The 18938-nt window shown below is 35.7% G+C and overlaps 1 protein-coding gene across 1 annotated transcript in view; it reads left to right on the top strand.

The window, feature by feature from the left end:
• LOC149796135 (F-box DNA helicase 1-like) overlaps positions 1-18938 on the top strand; it is a 115206-nt gene that overhangs the window by 76526 nt on the left and 19742 nt on the right. Inside the window, exons 14-15 of the mRNA XM_089966051.1 lie at positions 2678-2866; positions 17763-17903. Of these exons, the coding sequence (XP_089822177.1) occupies positions 2678-2866; positions 17763-17903 (330 nt within the window). The remainder of the gene's footprint in view (positions 1-2677; positions 2867-17762; positions 17904-18938) is intronic.

Genomic DNA, 18938 nt, shown 5'->3' with positions numbered 1-18938 from the left:
CACTTGGTGCAAGAATGAACCCATTGATTTCAGTCCAAAAGCTCATGGTCACTATGACTGAAATAATGAAAATGGTGCCACATAATAACTTGAGTTCTACATGGTCTACTATTACCAAAACTAGCTGGTTAACTTACACTTGGTTAAAGGAAGAATCCTATTGATTTCAGGGTCAAAAGATCAGTGGTCATAATCACTGTGACTGTTAGAAAGTAATGGTTTTAGAATAATAACTACAGTTACCAAATTATGTGGATCACTTGCACATGGGTGTAAGGAAGAACCCTATCAAATTCTGGTTGGAAAGTTCAAAGGTCAAGGTCGCTGACTGAAGAAAAATGGTTTTCACACAACAACTGGAGTTTGCCATTATCCACATCATCTTTGGTTTACAGACTTTGTGGATGATTTCAAATTGCTGTAAGAGGAGCTTGATTTTGAAGTCAGATGGTTAAAGGTCATGGTCACTGGTCTCTGCACAATAACAGTTCTACATGATACACTTTGCAGATTGGCTTGAACTTGGCTGTTGATTTGGGTGTCAAAAGATCAAATGCCAAAATTATTGACTTTGGTGGGGGAAGAGTCACTGACTCAGGAGAAGCTACTGACACATTTTCAAACATAACCACATTGATCGAGCCAAGACAAAAACCTCCAGAGACAAGGTGAAGTGTGTGAGTGATAAGTAAACGCAAATACCTTAGACTACTCTGGCACATGGGACCCCTACTGACTGTCAGAAAAAAATGGTTTCTCCACAAAATGATAGCAGTTCTAAACCACAAACCTGACCCAATCTTAGTGAATGGCTTGCACTTAGGCTAATTAAGAACACAGCTGATTTTTGGATCAAAAGAACAGATCTCAAGATTACTGAGACTGAAAGAAGAAAAATGTTTTATATGCAGAAATATATTATCTACATAAAGGATTATTAAAAATAGAGTGCCTATATAATTCTGTTCATGGTATTCTTGTTAAGAAAGAAACATGCAGATCAGCATAATAAATAAAACTAAGAAAAATTTCAGAGAAAAAGAGGAATTATGTGAACAGATACTAGCAGGTAAGGCCTGAATAAAAAAAAACATGAGCCAGATCTAGAGTGGATAATTCCACAGTAAGCCCTTTTTTGGGGACAAGAGATAATTAAAAATGTTGGTATTTTTCTGGGCAAATTTTGGCATTTACTTGGAAATTCTACTGTCAACTTTGGTTTCCTTACACCTCCTGTGACATATTAGCAGAGGAATGATGATGTGAAATGATCACTGGTCAGGGTACTAGGGGTTGTTCAGTCATGTGTTACTAGCGCTTATTATGACTCTATGGTTTTAAACTAAGTAACAGAAAAGAGTCTCTGTCTGCGGCGGTTCGAGTCTAAGATTCAGCCAATTGGGCATGTGAGAAAGCTTGCCAGTAGCTTCTCGTGGGTCGGTGGTTCTTTCCGGGGTTTTCCGGGTTCTTCCTCCACCATTAATACTGGCCGCCATGTATAGCCTGTCGTGCTGAAAAATGGCGTTAAACCCCACAACAACAACAACAACAACAACAACAACAGAAAAGAGTGAAAACCAGCAAATTTTGTAAAATCCAACAATTTTTTTCCTAGAATACAAAGTGAAAATTTACAAAGAACTAACAGTGTTGTGAATTAAATCCTAGATAGTCCAAAAAGTTGAATTAAATCCAATTAGTCCTAAAGCTCTATCTTAAGTCCAGATGTATATAGTTCCAAATGAATTCCAGTGGTATTAATTCAAATTTTGAATGTGCTGATTTGCCAGTAGTCTTGAATGTGCTAAGGTGCCAACAGTCTTTATGTATCATAAGGATATAACCAAAATGTCCATGAACTAATTCACAATAATCCCAATAATAGTGATTTGTCCAAAAATATTGAGCACTTTGTAATTCCACTGAATAATTTAAATAAATAAATACTCTCAAACAAAAACTGAAAACAACAATAAAGCTGATTCTACTTTGGATGTTAAGATAGGAATGAGTAATTTTGAAGTAAACAACATTCATATAAAAAGCTAAGACACAATAACAGAGCCAGAATGAGAGTCATTTTCCCATCAGATTTGTAAACATCTTACTTGTAGGACATTCTTAATTTTCTATATAAAAAAACTAGACCTTGAACTCAGTATCTAAAAGCATGTTTACCTCCAGTTAATAATGATTTTAATATATCATCTAAATCATAGAGAAATATTATCTTTGTCATGTTTACTAAATAAAGAGACAGATAGGCCTTGAACTCTATTCCTAATCAGGGTCAATCACACAATATTCATGACATAGAATCATGGAGAAAAGGCAACGTACAGTTTAAATTAAATATACATCACATGCTTAAGTGACATTATTGCAGCTAAGACAATAAATTTACTGATGTTTAATTTTTAAAGATGTTTAATATAGCATTGGGTCTTTAACTTCTTTGTTTGTAGCAGCCATGACATACAAGACAATAAGTAACTACAGAATTAAAGTACATGGATGATAGGTGGGTAGGCAGGTTAGGTCGACAACTACGTTGTAGATAGATGCATAAAACTAGACACAACATTTGTCAATCAATTGTTACACAGAAGTTGGTTGTTATAACTTTGCATTCTGTGATCTTCTTCTTGTAATAAGGTGTGTATGCTTTATTTTTCAGAAAGAAGATACATTTCCCACAGTTTTATCAAGTCTTTCCAGTCTTTTTCTGCATTGGAACAGTTTGCCAACAAAACATTTGACAATGAACTTCTTGGCAAGATCAAAATAGTGAAAACTTATCACATGAATTTTCCCAGCGTAGCCAACAAGATTCTCAACAAAACCATTGATGACTTGACTCAAGCTGGTATGCATATTCACAAGTTTAATTCTTTTTTATTACTTCATACATCATATGTTCCTGTTTATAACACAGTCCAGAATCAGCCACATTCCTTGTGTTTGCAACAAAATCTAGGCATATACTCCAGGTAAGCATGAGAATTCCCAAGTAGCCACCAAATTTGTCCATAACAATGCTAACATGTTTATCTTGCTTACCAGAAAAGAGCCGTAACCATTGTATATTATTATTATATAGTATTTTCTTATGATTTTTCTGAAAATATTCTTTTCAGACTAATAAAACTTTTATTTATTGCTAATTCATGCATATATGCATCTTCCTTTGTTCTGTCCATTGCATCATTTATACAACCATGAAAATAAATGGCACTGATGTTAGTCACTTTAAAACAAATATTCATCAGACAACAGCACAAGCCCCTAAATATGTTTTTAATTTTATTTAAATAATTTCACAGCTGGAAATGTTTATCTCCAAAATGATTTGGCAAGTGCAAGTGTCCATTCTGTATGCATATGATTACATCTTGGATGCGTGATCATGAAAACTGACCCAAATGACAATAAACAAACTAATAATGTATCAGAAGATGTGCCTAAAGTTGGGAGTGTTGAAACTGAGGGTTCATTCAATACCAAGATGATGTGCCTAAAGTTGGGAGTGTTGAAACTGAGGGTTCATTCAATACCATGATGATGTGCCTAAAGTTGGGAGTGTTGAAACTGAGGGTTCATTCAGTACCAAGATGATGTGCCTAAAGTTGAGAGTGTTGAAACTGAGGGTTCATCCAATACCAAGATGATGTGCCTAAAGTTGGGAGTGTTGAAACTGAGGGTTCATTCAATACCAAGATGATGTGCCTAACGTTGGGAGTGTTGAAACTGAGGGTTCATCCAGTACCAAGATGATGTGCCAAAAGTTGGGAGTGTTGAAACTGAGGGTTCATCCAATACCAAGATGATATGCCTAAAGTTGGGAGTGTTGAAACTGAAGGTTCATCCAATACCAAGATGATGTGCCTAAAGTTGAGAGTGTTGAAACTGAGGGTTCATCCAATACCAAGATGATGTGCCTAAAGTTGAGTGTTGAAACTGAGGGTTCATCCAATACCAAGATGATGTTCCTAAGTGGGGAATGTTGAAACTGAGGGTTCATCCAATACCAAGATGATGTGCCTAAAGTTGGGAGTGTTGAAACTGAGGGTTCATTCAATACCAAGATGATGTGCCTAAAGTTGAGAGTGTTGAAACTGAGGGTTCATCCAATACCAAGATGATGTGCCTAAAGTTGGGAGTGTTGAAACTGAGGGTTCATTCAATACCAAGATGATGTGCCTAAAGTTGGGAGTGTTGAAACTGAGGGTTTATCCAATACCAAGATGATGTGCCAAAAGATGGGAGTGTTGAAACTGAGGGTTCATCCAATACCAAGATGATATGCCTAAAGTTGGGAGTGTTGAAACTGAAGGTTCATCCAATACCAAGATGATGTGCCTAAAGTTGAGAGTTTTGAAACTGAGGGTTCATCCAATACCAAGATGATGTGCCTGAAGTTGAGTGTTGAAACTGAGGGTTCATCCAATACCAAGATGATGTTCCTAAGTGGGGAATGTTGAAACTGAGGGTTCATCCAATACCAAGATGATGTGCCTAAAGTTGGGAGTGTTCAAACTGAGGGTTCATCCAATACCAAGATGAAAAAATACTCTTCCAATTTAGACTAGAAAAAATCAACCATGCTGGAAACAAATTACAAAAATGAGATGCTTGCAAAGAAAACTCATTCAGACATGGAAATCATAATTTCTGTACATCAGCCCTTGAAGGACATGTTGAATTACCAGCTCACACAATAGTTCAATTCAGGATTTGAAACTAAGCAAAAGTCTTGAAGGTTCATGCATAACAGCTGTTGGCAAGAGATATGAATCACTTACCATATTTGCAAATGTAATTGCGCTAAGGCAGCATGTGCTAAATAGAAATTGATTAAAATGAATAACAATAAAAAAGGCAGGTATTCCATCGCATTTTTCTTTATATGATCAGATAAAATATGCCCCAGTATGTGAGAGAGAGGTTTCAGGATGACTGTAATCTGTTTTGTTGTGATCTGTCATCCCAAGAACCACATGGCTTTGCATTGTTGTTTACATGCTAGTTAAATATGGTACAGCCGTAGTCAGGTCATCCAAGCTAACACCTATTCAAGGACAAGATTCAGCAGGCCAGATCAAATTAGTGAGGCTGCCAGTATGGAAATGAAGCTACCCATAGGTATTGTGAATATGGTACCTTTTAATGAAAGGAAATGCCAGGTGATTCTCTTGTAAGTTTCTCAACCATTCACACCTTTTTTATTTGCCAACAGAACTGTCAGCAATTTAAAGTTACAACTAGCATATGCAAAGATCATAACTAATTGCTGCCTTACTATAGGAAGTGTACATGCACTTACTGATAACAAATAATCTCATTTGTTGAAGATGTCATTTAACTTGCAAAGAAAATGACACAGTGTGGTAATAAATGGTCATTTTTGGGATTTAACCCAAATGGAGTCTATGTGGATATAAATACTGTGAATATTGAAACTCTGAAACTGAAGGAGTAAGGCATGTATTTTAATTGTTTCCATTTACTATTTAATTTATTACTGTTTCTCTCTTTCACAAACCTTAAGCTAAGCTGGGACAGTACAGTAAAAAACAGCATGAAGAAGGACTGAAATCTCTCTCATATTTAATATTGATCATAAGGTGCAGGAAGCAAATTGTAACGGAATATATATGCCTCTCTCTATCTCTCTCCAAAACAAACTGGAACAAACATTTTGGTATCAGTGATGCAATTTCCTTTCGGCTGGTAATCAGAAATAGCATACAGTAATACTATCAACATTCATGAAACTTAAGTTAATGTAGTTTCATTCCGCACAGCAATTTTATCCTATCTGTAACTCAGTATGTTTTCAGTTCAGCATCAATAAATGTGGATAAATGTACATAATTGATTTATAATACTTAGTGTGAAATGAATTAGATACCTTAACTACATTTAATGATGCTGACTGATAATTTACTGATAAAATTCACGATACTGTGTGGAACAAAAGTGAAAAAGACCAAGCCAAGGTATTTTTAAGGCCTCGTCTTATAATCAGCATAGACTTATATATGGAGATGATGGATGCAGAATTTGCAAATTCAATTTATACTCTGCATTTGGCATATAGGCCGGCAAATACAGAACTAGTGCTCTCTCAGTTGACTGTCACTTAGCAAAGGAGAATATTATTTTTCTAAAATTTGGCTATCACTGGATTTTGTTGTGTGTTGATGATGGTAAAACAAGATTATGGAGGAAACATGACATAATCATTAAAGACTTTATATTTATAGGTTACTGCATTTGTATGGGAAAATATGAACGAGTTTTGGGATGGAATACTGCACAACTTTGGGAGTGCAGGATATCCTTCCGACAACACGAGTTCATATTTTCCCATACAAATGCAGTAACCTTTTTATTATATGCTCATTTTTTTATTCTACCTAAGGTTTAATTATATAAACACAATACACTACAAGAAACAACATAAATGAATGTATGCCACATTCCAAACTGAATGCACAAGCGCATATTCATCATTACACAAATCAACATTATTACTGCGCACATAACTCTGCCCAGATAAATTTGAACTTGGTCGCGTGCTCAACATAACTTTCGAAAGAAAATGGCATGTCTAGTTAAAATTGAAATTTGGAGTCATATTGTGAATGAATGTGCATTGCAACAACTTTTCCATTTGATCTGGAATGAATAGATTTTGGTATTTTTCTCGATTCTATGAAATTTCATGATTATGGACTGGATTTGAATGTGACTATTCCACATGAAATACATGAGATTTAATAAGATAGGGAGAAGCCTGTTGACACCTGCAAATGTGTTTCTGTTTCTGTCATTGAATGTTTGAAATCATAATGTGGGAAAAATATGAAGTCTTTCAATTGCCATTATCAAAAAGACGCTATGGAATTTAATGCTTATTTCATTTTAAGTGCAGTAAGGAGGATGCAATTGCACTTATCATTGAAATTACAGCACAGTTTCGAAATGTGTAATCTAGATTGAAAACCTATGACATGGCTTATGTAATTCGGATTTGCAGAATTAAGAAAATACATTTTGAGGAAATTCAGGATGTAAAACTGTAAGTATATTTTATTTTGCCATTCTTATCACCAGCTAAAGAAATGAGTGTATGACTTGTCACTTGTATTTATTTGTAAGGACCTTATCTTGCGTCCGTTATATAATGTAGCTAGCCTAAATCCGTAACATTGTATCAACGCAGAATGTGCCAAAGCAGCTGGTATGTGGCAGTCCACGAAACATCTGTTTTAGTTCATTCAGAAACAAATTTAAACAACCACAACGTAAAGAGCCTCTTATGTGAGTGTACATGATTTGTATACAAATCAAAATTGCTGGTGTCTGCGTCCATTGTTTGTTTACAATAGAAAGTAGTTCCTTTATGCACGTGAATGCTATATGTGTTTTGTCGCGCAAGTTCAGTATCGGGTAATAATGAACAATTCTGACAATGTAAAGTTAACTGGGAAAAAAATGAGCATATAATAAATATATATACAGACTCTTATCTACAAATGGCTTCATGTGAGTCATTTGACTCATCAAGGCAAAAAACAGTTAAGTTTGCCAAATCCAAACCTATGAGTCTTATTCAAGCCAATGATCAGTTTTTTCAGTAGTTTTTAAAAATAATTATATTGTTTATATACACAATAAAAAAATATTAGTTATATAATGTGACTAAAGCCAATAAAGCACATCTTTGCCTGAAGCATCTGAGCATTCTGTATTTGTTAAAAATCTTGTTGATGGTTTTATGTCATCAGAAATAATCTGAGCATATATGAAAGGCATTTATTGTTCACTGTCAGTGCTTTCATCTGCCACTGCTGTCACAAATGACGAATTTTGCAGTTGACATATAAGACTATCCTCAACAATGTTTGATTGGCTCTCCAGTACCTCTGAACAGGTAGTAGCCGAGTTATACTGATTGGCAGAATTCTTCAAAATGCCAATGGCATCAGTTTCTTCAGCTGTTAAGTCATGTATTAAATTAAGAAGAGATTTTTATTTTAAAAAAGGGATGTCTTCTACTCTCAGCCAATGTACACGCTTAAGTAGCACTTTCACTGATATGTCTTGTTTGGGAGAATGTTTTTGTAAACCTGCATTCAAATCTTCCTGGTGTTGTGGACCTTCAATCAGCAGTTTGTGTTCTGGCAACACAGCATGCCTTGCCATTGTATTGTTCTGAAAGTTGTTTTTTTGCACATTTGGTCATGTCTTTTTTTTAGCCTCTGTACATATATGGCAAAACATATAAGCTCAGTGCAAAGACCTGACACTATGTTTTTGTCCAAGTGAATAACATTAGTGGAAGCTGAAGCAGCTAACACAATACTATTGCCTCTGTGAGTACAAAGAAAACACACATAAAGATCAATCACATACGCAGTGATGAACATTAAAGGAAGCTGATGCCACCAAAGTGCAAAGATGCTAACTAAATTAAAAGATAATGTAATCACTTCATTGTTTGTGTCTGCCTCATGTAAAGACTAACTTCATCCACTGGACTTGACAATAAATAAAGAGGACAAATAAGAATTAAAATCACACTTTCACAGTTGATATTTTAAATAGGTCAATCAGGCCATCATGGAGAAGGAAGATGTTACTGGTGATGATCAGTGCACTGTATTAGTGAACCTTGCAGCCTCATTAGCCAAGCCAATTCATCTGGAATGGATAGTAGCAACTCATGCAATGAGTGAAAATTCAGACCAAATTATTAGTGGCTTTTAGAAGCCGGATGTTATTTAATTCAGCAATTTGGGGATTATATACCTGATGATCATTTGTGGGTACCATGAGACCTAATTTAGTATAACGTTGATGCAGTGGCTATGTCCTAAAATCATTGAAGTGTGAGCTTTAATACCCTGCTGTAATCAGTGTGTGTGTGATTATATATATGTATGTATGTGTGTATATACATATTCATTAATAATAGTGTAATAGTGATTCAAGAAATTAGTTATAGAATTTTACAGGTGTGTTCTTTTGGATTAAAAATGCATGGATAAAATGAAATGTAGTTTAAGGAGGATTTAAATTTTTCAGCAACAGTTGTACTCGAATGAAGGATCGTTTTGAATAAGTGTTATATTTAATTTTTAAATACTAATATTTTTTTATAATTCTTTCTTTCATTTTCAGTATTACTAGTGTTTGAACACCTAAATAGTTTTCTTGTTTCTCTCTATCCTTGTCTAAAATGTTTATTTAAGGCAGCAAGGGGAAATTACAGGTCTCTTATTGCTATGTGTGCATAGCAACAATATAAAATTCTTTAAAATTCTTTCTTCAAAGAATTCAGATATGTGTACAAGGTAACATTTTATTACCAGATTACAAAATTGGTAAAGTACTTAAATCATACACAGGTGACAAATCTGAAATGTCCTCGTTTTATTGATATATTTTTCCAGTGGCTGAGCATGCTGGCAGGATAAAATAATGCGCATAGAATAGGTGGGGTGGGGGAAGATTTCAAGACAAAGCAGTTAGTCACCTTGTGTTTGCTAATTTGTAGAAGGCAATTTGGTGTTGTCAGTAGTTTTTCTTTGTTCATAGAGACAGGTTCAAATGCTGTAAAAGGTTGCAGTGTATATTTTTTATCACAACCGTATGGTGATGATGAGTCAGTTGAAATTTTGTTGTCAAGCTTTTCTCTAATGGATTGAACTTTTTCATGGAAGAAATTTAAAAACAGTTTCGGAAGATCAGTCAGAGAGAAGGAAATTGGAATTAGTGTACATATATTCCTTGACTTTAGCTTGTTTATAATCTTGAAGAGCTAGTGCATATTTGTCAAGCAGTAAACTCAAGCATTTGTCAAGTTGTACTGCTGTAGGAGGTAATGAAGTTGTTATGTTTGCTTGGATGTAATGTATTTGTTGGGTTCTATTTATCATGCAAAAGTTTCTCTTAGTAGCAAACACAGATGAGTTTTTAAGAACTGATGTGTTGAGATGACATATGATACAAAGGTTTTATGATGCAAGTTTATGGATACCAATGAAGACTGTAGAATATTACCATCAGGTCTTTGAAGAATCCAATCTAAAATGTGCCCACGATATGCATTATGTGCAATACTGTAATATACAGAACACATGATATGTATATAGTGTTATAATGTAATATACAGAACACATGATATGTATATAGTGTTATAATGTAATATACAGAACATGTGATATTCATTAAGTGCTGTACTTTAAAATATAGAACACATTATGCATTAAGTGCTATACTGTAATATTCAGAACATGTATTTAGTGTTATAATGTAATATATGGGACACATAATATGAATTTAGTGTTATAATGTAATATATGGGACACATAATATGCATTTAGTATTATAATGTAATATAAGGGACACATAATATGTATTTAGTGTTATAATGTAATATATGGGACACATATTTAGTGTTATAATGTAATATATGGGACACATAATATGTATTTAGTGTTATAATGTAATAAATGGGACACATGTATTTAGTGTTATAATGTAATATATGGGACACATAATATGTATTTAGTGTTATTATGTAATATATGGGACACATAATGTGCATTTAATACATTTATACACTGTACTTGACTTTGCTCTTTTTGCATATATTGAAGATTTTTTACACCATATTTTGTGAGCCCCCCCCTCCGGCTAGGTTTAATGAGTTTATAGCATTTAATGTTTTAACTTTAAGAAGGCCAGTGATATCAAGTCTTACATTTCTTTTAAGCTATATTTATTTGAGAAACTTTGTCAAATCCAATTACAAACATGATTTGAGGGATTCAGTGGAATATATAAAATTAAATTTGATTATGATTGAGGATGGTAAAACCCATAAAGTACCTATAAAGATTACAATTGTACCATATGAAAATTGTTAACACTTTCTACGCTGAATGTCCAATGCTGCTGAGCAATTTAATTCAGAAGATCAGTAACTAGAACTGGTCCTGTGCAAATCTGATGCTCCTACTTTTGAAAGATGGCCTAATTGATAAATGAGTTATCTTTACTACTTTAAGGTCTAAAACTTAGAGATACATTATAATCTGGTTCTCTTGCCCCAAAAATATAAACAGATTGTTAATTATAGAGTCAGTCATATATCAGTCTTCTGTGTATATTGGCATTTCCACACATTTTATAACACACTTGAAGACGTAATAAATATCAATATTTGCAATGCATATAGCCACTTTGAGGAGCTTAATGCATGTAAGATTCAGCTTAGAGGGTTGATGTTAGGTCAGAATCACTAATAAGGGAGATAAGAGAAGATGCTTTGCTTAATGATACTAGTAATAATAATGAGGACTTTGTATAGCGCCTAATCTTTAGAAGCTTTAAGCACTTTACAACATTAGACAACACCTCTAAGATAAAAAACATAATGATATGATTACAAAAACAAACACCATGAAATTATAAAACATAAAAAGCATGCTGAGAATATTTAAGGTAGGAAACATTATTAGGTCTTTAAGTTTGTTCTTGCAGTCGAAATAAGTAAGTTTTGAGAGCACTCTTGAATGTGATCACTGTGTCTTTGTGCCTAAGTTCAGTGGGCAATTCATTCCACGTTGCTGGGCCCTGGTATGCAAAAGAATGCTGTCCATATGACTTTGTTTTCATAATGGGAATAATGAGTATACGATTGTCAGAAGAGGAGCGTAAATATCTTGCTGGTGTGTAACATGGGTGAGTTCGGATAGGTATGTTGGACTAGAGTCCGTCAGTGAAACGTTGTTGTTGTTGTTGCTGTAGGGTTTAACACCATTATTCAGCACACGATAGGCTATGCATGGCGGCCAGTATTAATGGTGGAGGAAGAACCTGGAAAGAACCACCGACCCACGAGAAGCTACTGGCAAGCTTTCTCACGTACCCACATTGGCTGAATCCAAGACTTGAACCCACGCAGACAGAGATGAGATGGCAGTGATCCGTAACGGAGAGCGCTTTAGACCACTCGGCCACTTGGGGCCCCCCTCAGTGAAACGTAGCACAGAGAACAAATTTTGTTTGATTCTGGATCGAATGGATAGCCAGTGTAGGGTACAGAACAGCTTGAGGTGTGCTCTGATTGTGGTACTCTGAGTATGATCCGAGCAGCTGTGTTTTGAACTTTTTGAAGTTTCTGGAGTAGATATTGAGATGAACCAGACAGAATTGAGGTACAATAGTCAGTCTTGAAAGTACTAATGAACACACAAGTGTTTTAGTGTCATCAACTGAAAGATATTTGCGAATGGAGCTGATGCGTCTCAGCTCAAGATATGCAGCCTTGCATATGTTCATGACATGTTGGTGCAGTGTGACAGTACTGCCCAGAGTAACACTTAGGTTTCGCACTGATTGTGTAAATTTAATGTTGGTGTTGCTGATATTTATTGTTTGAGGTAAAGGATGTGAATGAGAAAGTCTTTATGTTGTGATCAGAATGTCCTCAGTTTTATCGTCATTCATCTGCAGCTTGTTACATGTCATGCATGATTTTACATCAGAAATACGCCTCTCTACACCTTGGATGGTAGCATCAACTTCAGTTGGGTGGCTAGGTTTGTATACATTGTGAACCCGCTTTAGTGCTCTTCGTTATAACGCGAATTCGGATATAACGTGGTCGTGGTGTGGCTCCTGAAATTTCATATACATTTATTTTTCTCATGCACAAGAAAAAATTCTTAAAAAGTACGAAAAAAACGTTACAAGTTTCTTATCATTTTGGGGAAGAGATCACATATGAATAATACAAGACGATCGTGGCTTGGCTTCTGAAATTTTATATGTATTTTTCTCGTACACGAAAAAGTATTTTTTTCCTTCTTAAAAGTAAGAAGAAGAAAAGCACATAAAAAGTTTATTCTGGGATCACGTAGGTCTTCACCAATGTCGCAAACTTGGATTATTTTTCCTTATTGGCTACAAAACATTCCATGTGGCTTTTTTTATTTGTTGGCGACATTGTTGGCTGTGTAAACTTTTATATACAACCAGTGGTTTGGAGTGCAGAAATTCAGATTCCCCATGAAAGGAAGCCGCAACCTGGATATAAAATACACTGAAATTTATCTATTGTTACATAAATAAATTCTTTGTCCATACTGACAAGCCATCTAAACAGTGTATTTTTATATCATAATCTGCTTATCCTGACATCTAGCATGAGTTCTTTATGTTGTGAAATATCCGCTTTTTGTTCTTGACATTTCTGGTATTGGAGATCAATCAGATGAGGCATTGTCTCGTAATCTATCTTTCATTGGATTTTCAGCTGCTCGCTAGTAATTAATATATTTACAAAGACTGACATTCATATGTGGATGGTAAGTAAAATTCCTCTTCATTTCACTCAGAATTAAATCCTTCAGAATGCTCACATTTTCTGTAATAATCCCTGTCATCAGAACACCTGCATCTCTATCATCCGTTGACCCTGTTTTTAATTTTCAGATGCATGCATGGAAAGCAGCATCACGCTGCTACCACAAATGTAAAAAAAAATTTTTTAAAAAAATACATCTTACTTATTGGTTTATTCAGTAGGCGTGGAGGGACAGTAACTAGAATAGTCTAAACGACGGCCAATTCCATTTTAAAAATGTACCCAGACAAAATAGTTTCTGATATTTCAAAGGAAACAGATTACTTTTGAAGCACCGGCTGTTATGAAGACGTACTCAGCAAATGGAAAAACAGTCTCAATCATGCAGTACAATTATTTGATGTTGCCGTGACAATAAGAAATGGGCATTAGTTTGGTTCTCCAAAGCTGTCCATTAGCAGTGACTTCAATAGTGCATGCACCCTTCATCAAACAAAGCTGACTACAATCTTTCAATAACAGCAAAGAACTTTTCTTCAAAGAAGTCAGTACCAAACTTAAATAAAAGTGATGGAATCTGATGGATTTTTGCATTTTCCAACATGACTGGAACACGTTAACTGTGCTGTGAAAGTTTCCTTTTTGTAGGGAAAAAGTTTAACGGCAGCTTAAAACGCAAACTAACTTTTACTGACTTGGAACATACTTTAAAGTAAATGTGCTTCGTCATTTGTTACGTGATTGTGCTACGTTTTTCCACTGATTTCAGACCAATATGACCTGTTACAAATATAATGAATATTTTAAAGCTGTGTGTGCATATTTTTGATGGAATCACTTGTATTAAGGATTCAATGTATATGATGAGGTGCGCAGGTGAGTACACGGTGTTGATACTCTATTCATGCTATACATTAGACATTTATATATAAATAGGATTCATGTATATGTACCAATTCATGGTTCTCTAAATAAAGTAAACTATTAGAGTATGTCTTCTCTGTTTTCGCTACAGGTGTATTTCTCATTTAATATGCATCAATTCAAGATGGTAACTGTGCTGACGAAGCACGTATTTTACTGCCCGCATTTATTACCCACACCTTTCCCCACAATTTTTTTTTTGGGGGGGGGGCATTTTCTTCAGCTAATTGAGTTGGTTGCATATAACACGGTTCAGTATATAGCGCGGTCGGGTTTTATGGCTCCCAACTACTGTGTTATAGCGGGGTCACACTGGATTTGGGTGTCATCAGTGTACACTTGGTGAGACACTGGATGATGATCTATGACACTTGAGAGCGGCTGAGTGTATAGAATGAAGACAACAGGTCCAAGAACAGACCTCTGTGGAACACAACCCCTGTGGAACACCACAGCATAGATCAACTGGGCTGGAGTGTATTCCATTTGCAGACACAATTTGTGTCCTGTTGACCAAGTAGGACTTGAACCACAGTAAGGTTGTATCATGAATGCCAAATACATGCTGGAGACGGTGAAGTAATATATCATGGTCTATTGTGTCAAATGCTGCAGGCAAATCAAGGAGGGTGAGGACTGTAATCTTTCCGCTATCCAACGCAGAGAGAATGTCATTAACTACTTTTAGAAGAGTAGTTTCAGTCCTGTGGCAAGGGCGATATGCAGATTGTACACTGCTAAAAAGACTGTTTGAATTTAGATGAGATACAAGCTGGGATAGAACAACCTTTTCTAAGACTTTTGATATGAATGGGAGATTAGAAACTGGGCGGTAGTGCTTTAAATTGTTATGGTCTAGTGTTGGTTTCTCCAGCAGAGGCTTTACAATGGCAGTTTTGAAAAATGATGGGAATTCCCTGGATGAGAGAGAGGTATTAATAACATCAGTTAGTGAAGGCAATACTGGATCAAAGCACTCATGCAGCAGTGATGTTGGAATTGGATCAAGTTCACATGACTTTGGTGCACTCTTCATCAGGATTGTACGTACGAAATCCATAGAAACAGGTTCCAATGCTGCTATTGGTTGCCGCTCAAATTCTGTATCCCAACTGTATGATGATGACGAGTCAATTGAAATTGTGGTGTCAAGCTTATCTCTAATGGTTTGTACTTTGTCATGGAAGAAATTTGTACAGATGTCCGGAAGGTCGATTGGAGAGAAGTTAGTTGGAAGTGGTGTAGACTTGTTCCTTGACATTAGCTTGTTAATAATCTCAAAGAGGTCTTTGCAGCTGGAACTTTCCATGGTCTTAGTAGTGTAGTGGGCTGATTTCGCTGCATTGACTATATGTGTGACATTCTTTTTGGCGGCTTCATAGATTTGCTTATGAATAGCGAGTCTGGTGGAAAGCCAGAGCCTCTCAGCTTTACGGCAGTCTCTTTTAGCAGTGCGAAGCTGGTCCCTAACACTGCTATACCATGGAGAACACTTTTGAATCGAGCAATGAATGCAGGCAGTTATCAAGTTTTTCTGCTGTAGGAGGTAAGCAAGTTGTTAGGTTTGCTTGGATGTCATGCATTAGTTTGGTTCTATTTATCATACAGAGGTTTCTCTAAGTAGCAGATATCGGTGGAGGGTTAGGGACTGATACGTCAAGATGGCATATAATGCAGAGGTGATCTGATGCAAGTTCATGGGATACCAGGGAGGACCGTAGAATGTTATCATCAGGTCTATGAAGAATCCAGTCTAAAATGTGTCCATGTTTATGGGTGGGTTGGTTAACTAACTGTTTGAGGTTGAAAACATTAATGGAATCAAGGAGTTTTGATGTGTTTGGGTTTCCGGGACAGTCAAAGTGAAAGTTGAAATCTCCAAGAATAATCAGGTTGCCACCTATCGAATTTCCATACTTCAGGAGATTTGGAATCTGCTCCAAAAAGAGAGATTCAGTCAGCTTGTTTTTTCTACTAGGAGGAGGGCAGTATAGGCAGAAAAAATTGACTGACCTTTGCTCTAGTGGGAGTGTGGTTTGGACTAGTTCAAACGATGTGTGGTCAAAATTGAATGTTGTGGTGTGGTTAAGACATTTGATCATGGAGTTCTTTGTGATGACAGAATTCCACATTCTTAATACATGTAAGATTCAATTTAGAAGGTTGATGTTAGGTCAAAATCACTGATAAGGGAGATAAGAGAAGATGCTTTGCATAATGCATGTAAGATTCAATTTAGAGGGTTGATGTTAGGTCAAAATTAAATTCACATGTTTAAAATCTGTAGTGCAGAGCAACTATTTGTTTAAATCTAAATGTATTATACAGTCAAACCTGCCTACAGTGGCCACTTATGGGAAAAGATAAAAGTGATCTTTTTAGACAAGTGACCTCTGAAGGCAGATTCAGCTATCAAACTAGGTTCATGACAGCTGTATTAACTATGCACTGAAAAGCATTATCATTATTAGTAGTTGTAGTATCATTATTATTAATTTGCATGTATTATTAGCAGTAGTAGTATGCTTTCAAGATACATGTATTTAGTGGAGCTATTTACTGTAGCAAAGAAAAAAATAACAAGAGTTCCACACAAGATTATTGTATCCTCATTCTAATCCCTCCTTTACATTGCATCATCACTGATTCTCCTATCATTGTCATATGTGTTGAAGTTTTTATCAGTTTTCAGCATTTCCTTTAATTGCATCCAAGCTTTACCTATGGTTGGGAAACACAGAATTGACTTTTTGTTAGGCCAGCTGGTGTAATCAGGCATGAAAACAGGTGTCTACACTTAAAACAATTGATGGATTAAGTAATTGCTCAAACTCACTGAGATCAAAAGACACTGAATTTTTATGAGGACATTGATGTTGTGGGAATGAAAAGAAGCTTCCTGCAGCGATTGATTCATGCACTGTACCTTTATATATACCATGCCTTGCTCATCAAACAAAAGAAGTTTAATATGTATTCTTGGAGCAATCACTGATGATATGCTCCAGAGACTGTAGAAAAGGCAGAGCAAAACCTCTGCCTGGTTAATAAACACATGGCCATAGGGTGAAATCACTGCTTGGTTAAGAAACACATGGCCACTGTCCACATAAAGCATGATGATATCACAGCTTGGTTAAGAAACACATGACTGCTGACCACAGAAGACTACTGATTACATGACATTTTGTATAGGAAATTTGCTGGTGGGAAATTGGAATGGCCATTATGATAAGGTGACTGTAGAACTCACGTGGCCATTAGGACAGGTTTGACTGTATTATACTTGATCTCTCTACTATTCTGTGATTAACTTTGCATCTTGTCCTTTCTCATGTCATCTTATGTCATGGACATCATTTTAGTATTAAACTGACTAATAACTGTATGTTTTGAAGTCATTGTATGCATTTGCCAATATGTTTAAAATGTTTCATTTTGGATTCATTTGCAGATATCATCTTCAGCACAGCTCACAAGGCAAAAGGCCTGGAATTCAGCACAGTTCGACTTGGGGATGACTTTAGTCTGGGACAGCATGCAGCTGCCATCAGTATAGATGGTATGGTGCAGCTACCTTTGATGGTTACGTTAAGTAAGTCTATGGCATAGCCATTTTGATTATGTTAAATCAACAGTGTGGTCATGAACCTATTGATAAAGGATTATGTGAGACTATCCAACTGGAGACAAACTCATCAACCTCGTTAAATGCCTTGTTAAAAACTACAAAACAATGTACATCATATCTCCTCGAAATTTACTGAAAGGTATCTCTTCATCTGCAGCCTGAATTTTATAATGATAAAGAGACCTTATGGCATTATCCACAGATTTCAGCAGTTGTACTGCCACTGTCCACAAATATGCTTCTCTGATTTTGTCAATGGATTATGATTTGTATTTATCACCCATGTGACAGAGAAATCTAGCTGTTTTGCTAACCTTACTTTTCTTATCTCAGTCTAGTCATCTCAGACCAGTCATCTCAGTCAAGGTGTCCATGTGCTCAAAACTACTTTAAAAAAAGAAAACCTTGTTGTCTTTTGCTGTGCCTGACATAGTAGTTCCCCAAAAAGGCAACAACAGTAACAACAAATATGTAACGAAAAACATAGTAACATATGGTCAATCCATCTTTGAGAAGGCACCATACAAAAAATTTTGAGAGAGACACATGCACATGATGTTGAACTATTTGGTATTTTGCCAGTTTCATTTATCCATCCCACATTAATTCATTAGCAAATTTCACAGTGGCACTTGCCATATTTCCAGGACAGAAGAAGTAATTTTCAAAGAAACTGTGAACTTGAAAGTTCAGCACATTGTTATATGCTAGGGCCCATATTTGGAGGGTCCTTCATTGATGGGTGTAATTTTACAAACAGTATTAGTTACAACACAAGTATGTCACAAAACAGTTTCACCTCCTCCAAAGAAAAGGAGAGTTATATACAGTAGTGACACAGATCTCTAATTAACCATGAATAATCTAATGCAACCTGTTACTCTTCGTTACAGCTTGTACTAAGTATAACTACAGTAGAGATGTGTACCCAGTATCATTTCATTATTTACAATATAACTTTTCAAAATTGGAACTTATGAAAATGAAACATTTTCTTGT

The sequence above is a fragment of the Sinohyriopsis cumingii genome, chromosome 7, assembly GCF_028554795.1.
Source record: "Sinohyriopsis cumingii isolate HCF-2022 chromosome 7, ASM2855479v2, whole genome shotgun sequence".
NCBI classification, from domain to species: domain Eukaryota; kingdom Metazoa; phylum Mollusca; class Bivalvia; order Unionida; family Unionidae; genus Sinohyriopsis; species Sinohyriopsis cumingii.
This window is presented reverse-complemented; position numbering and strand designations above follow the sequence as displayed.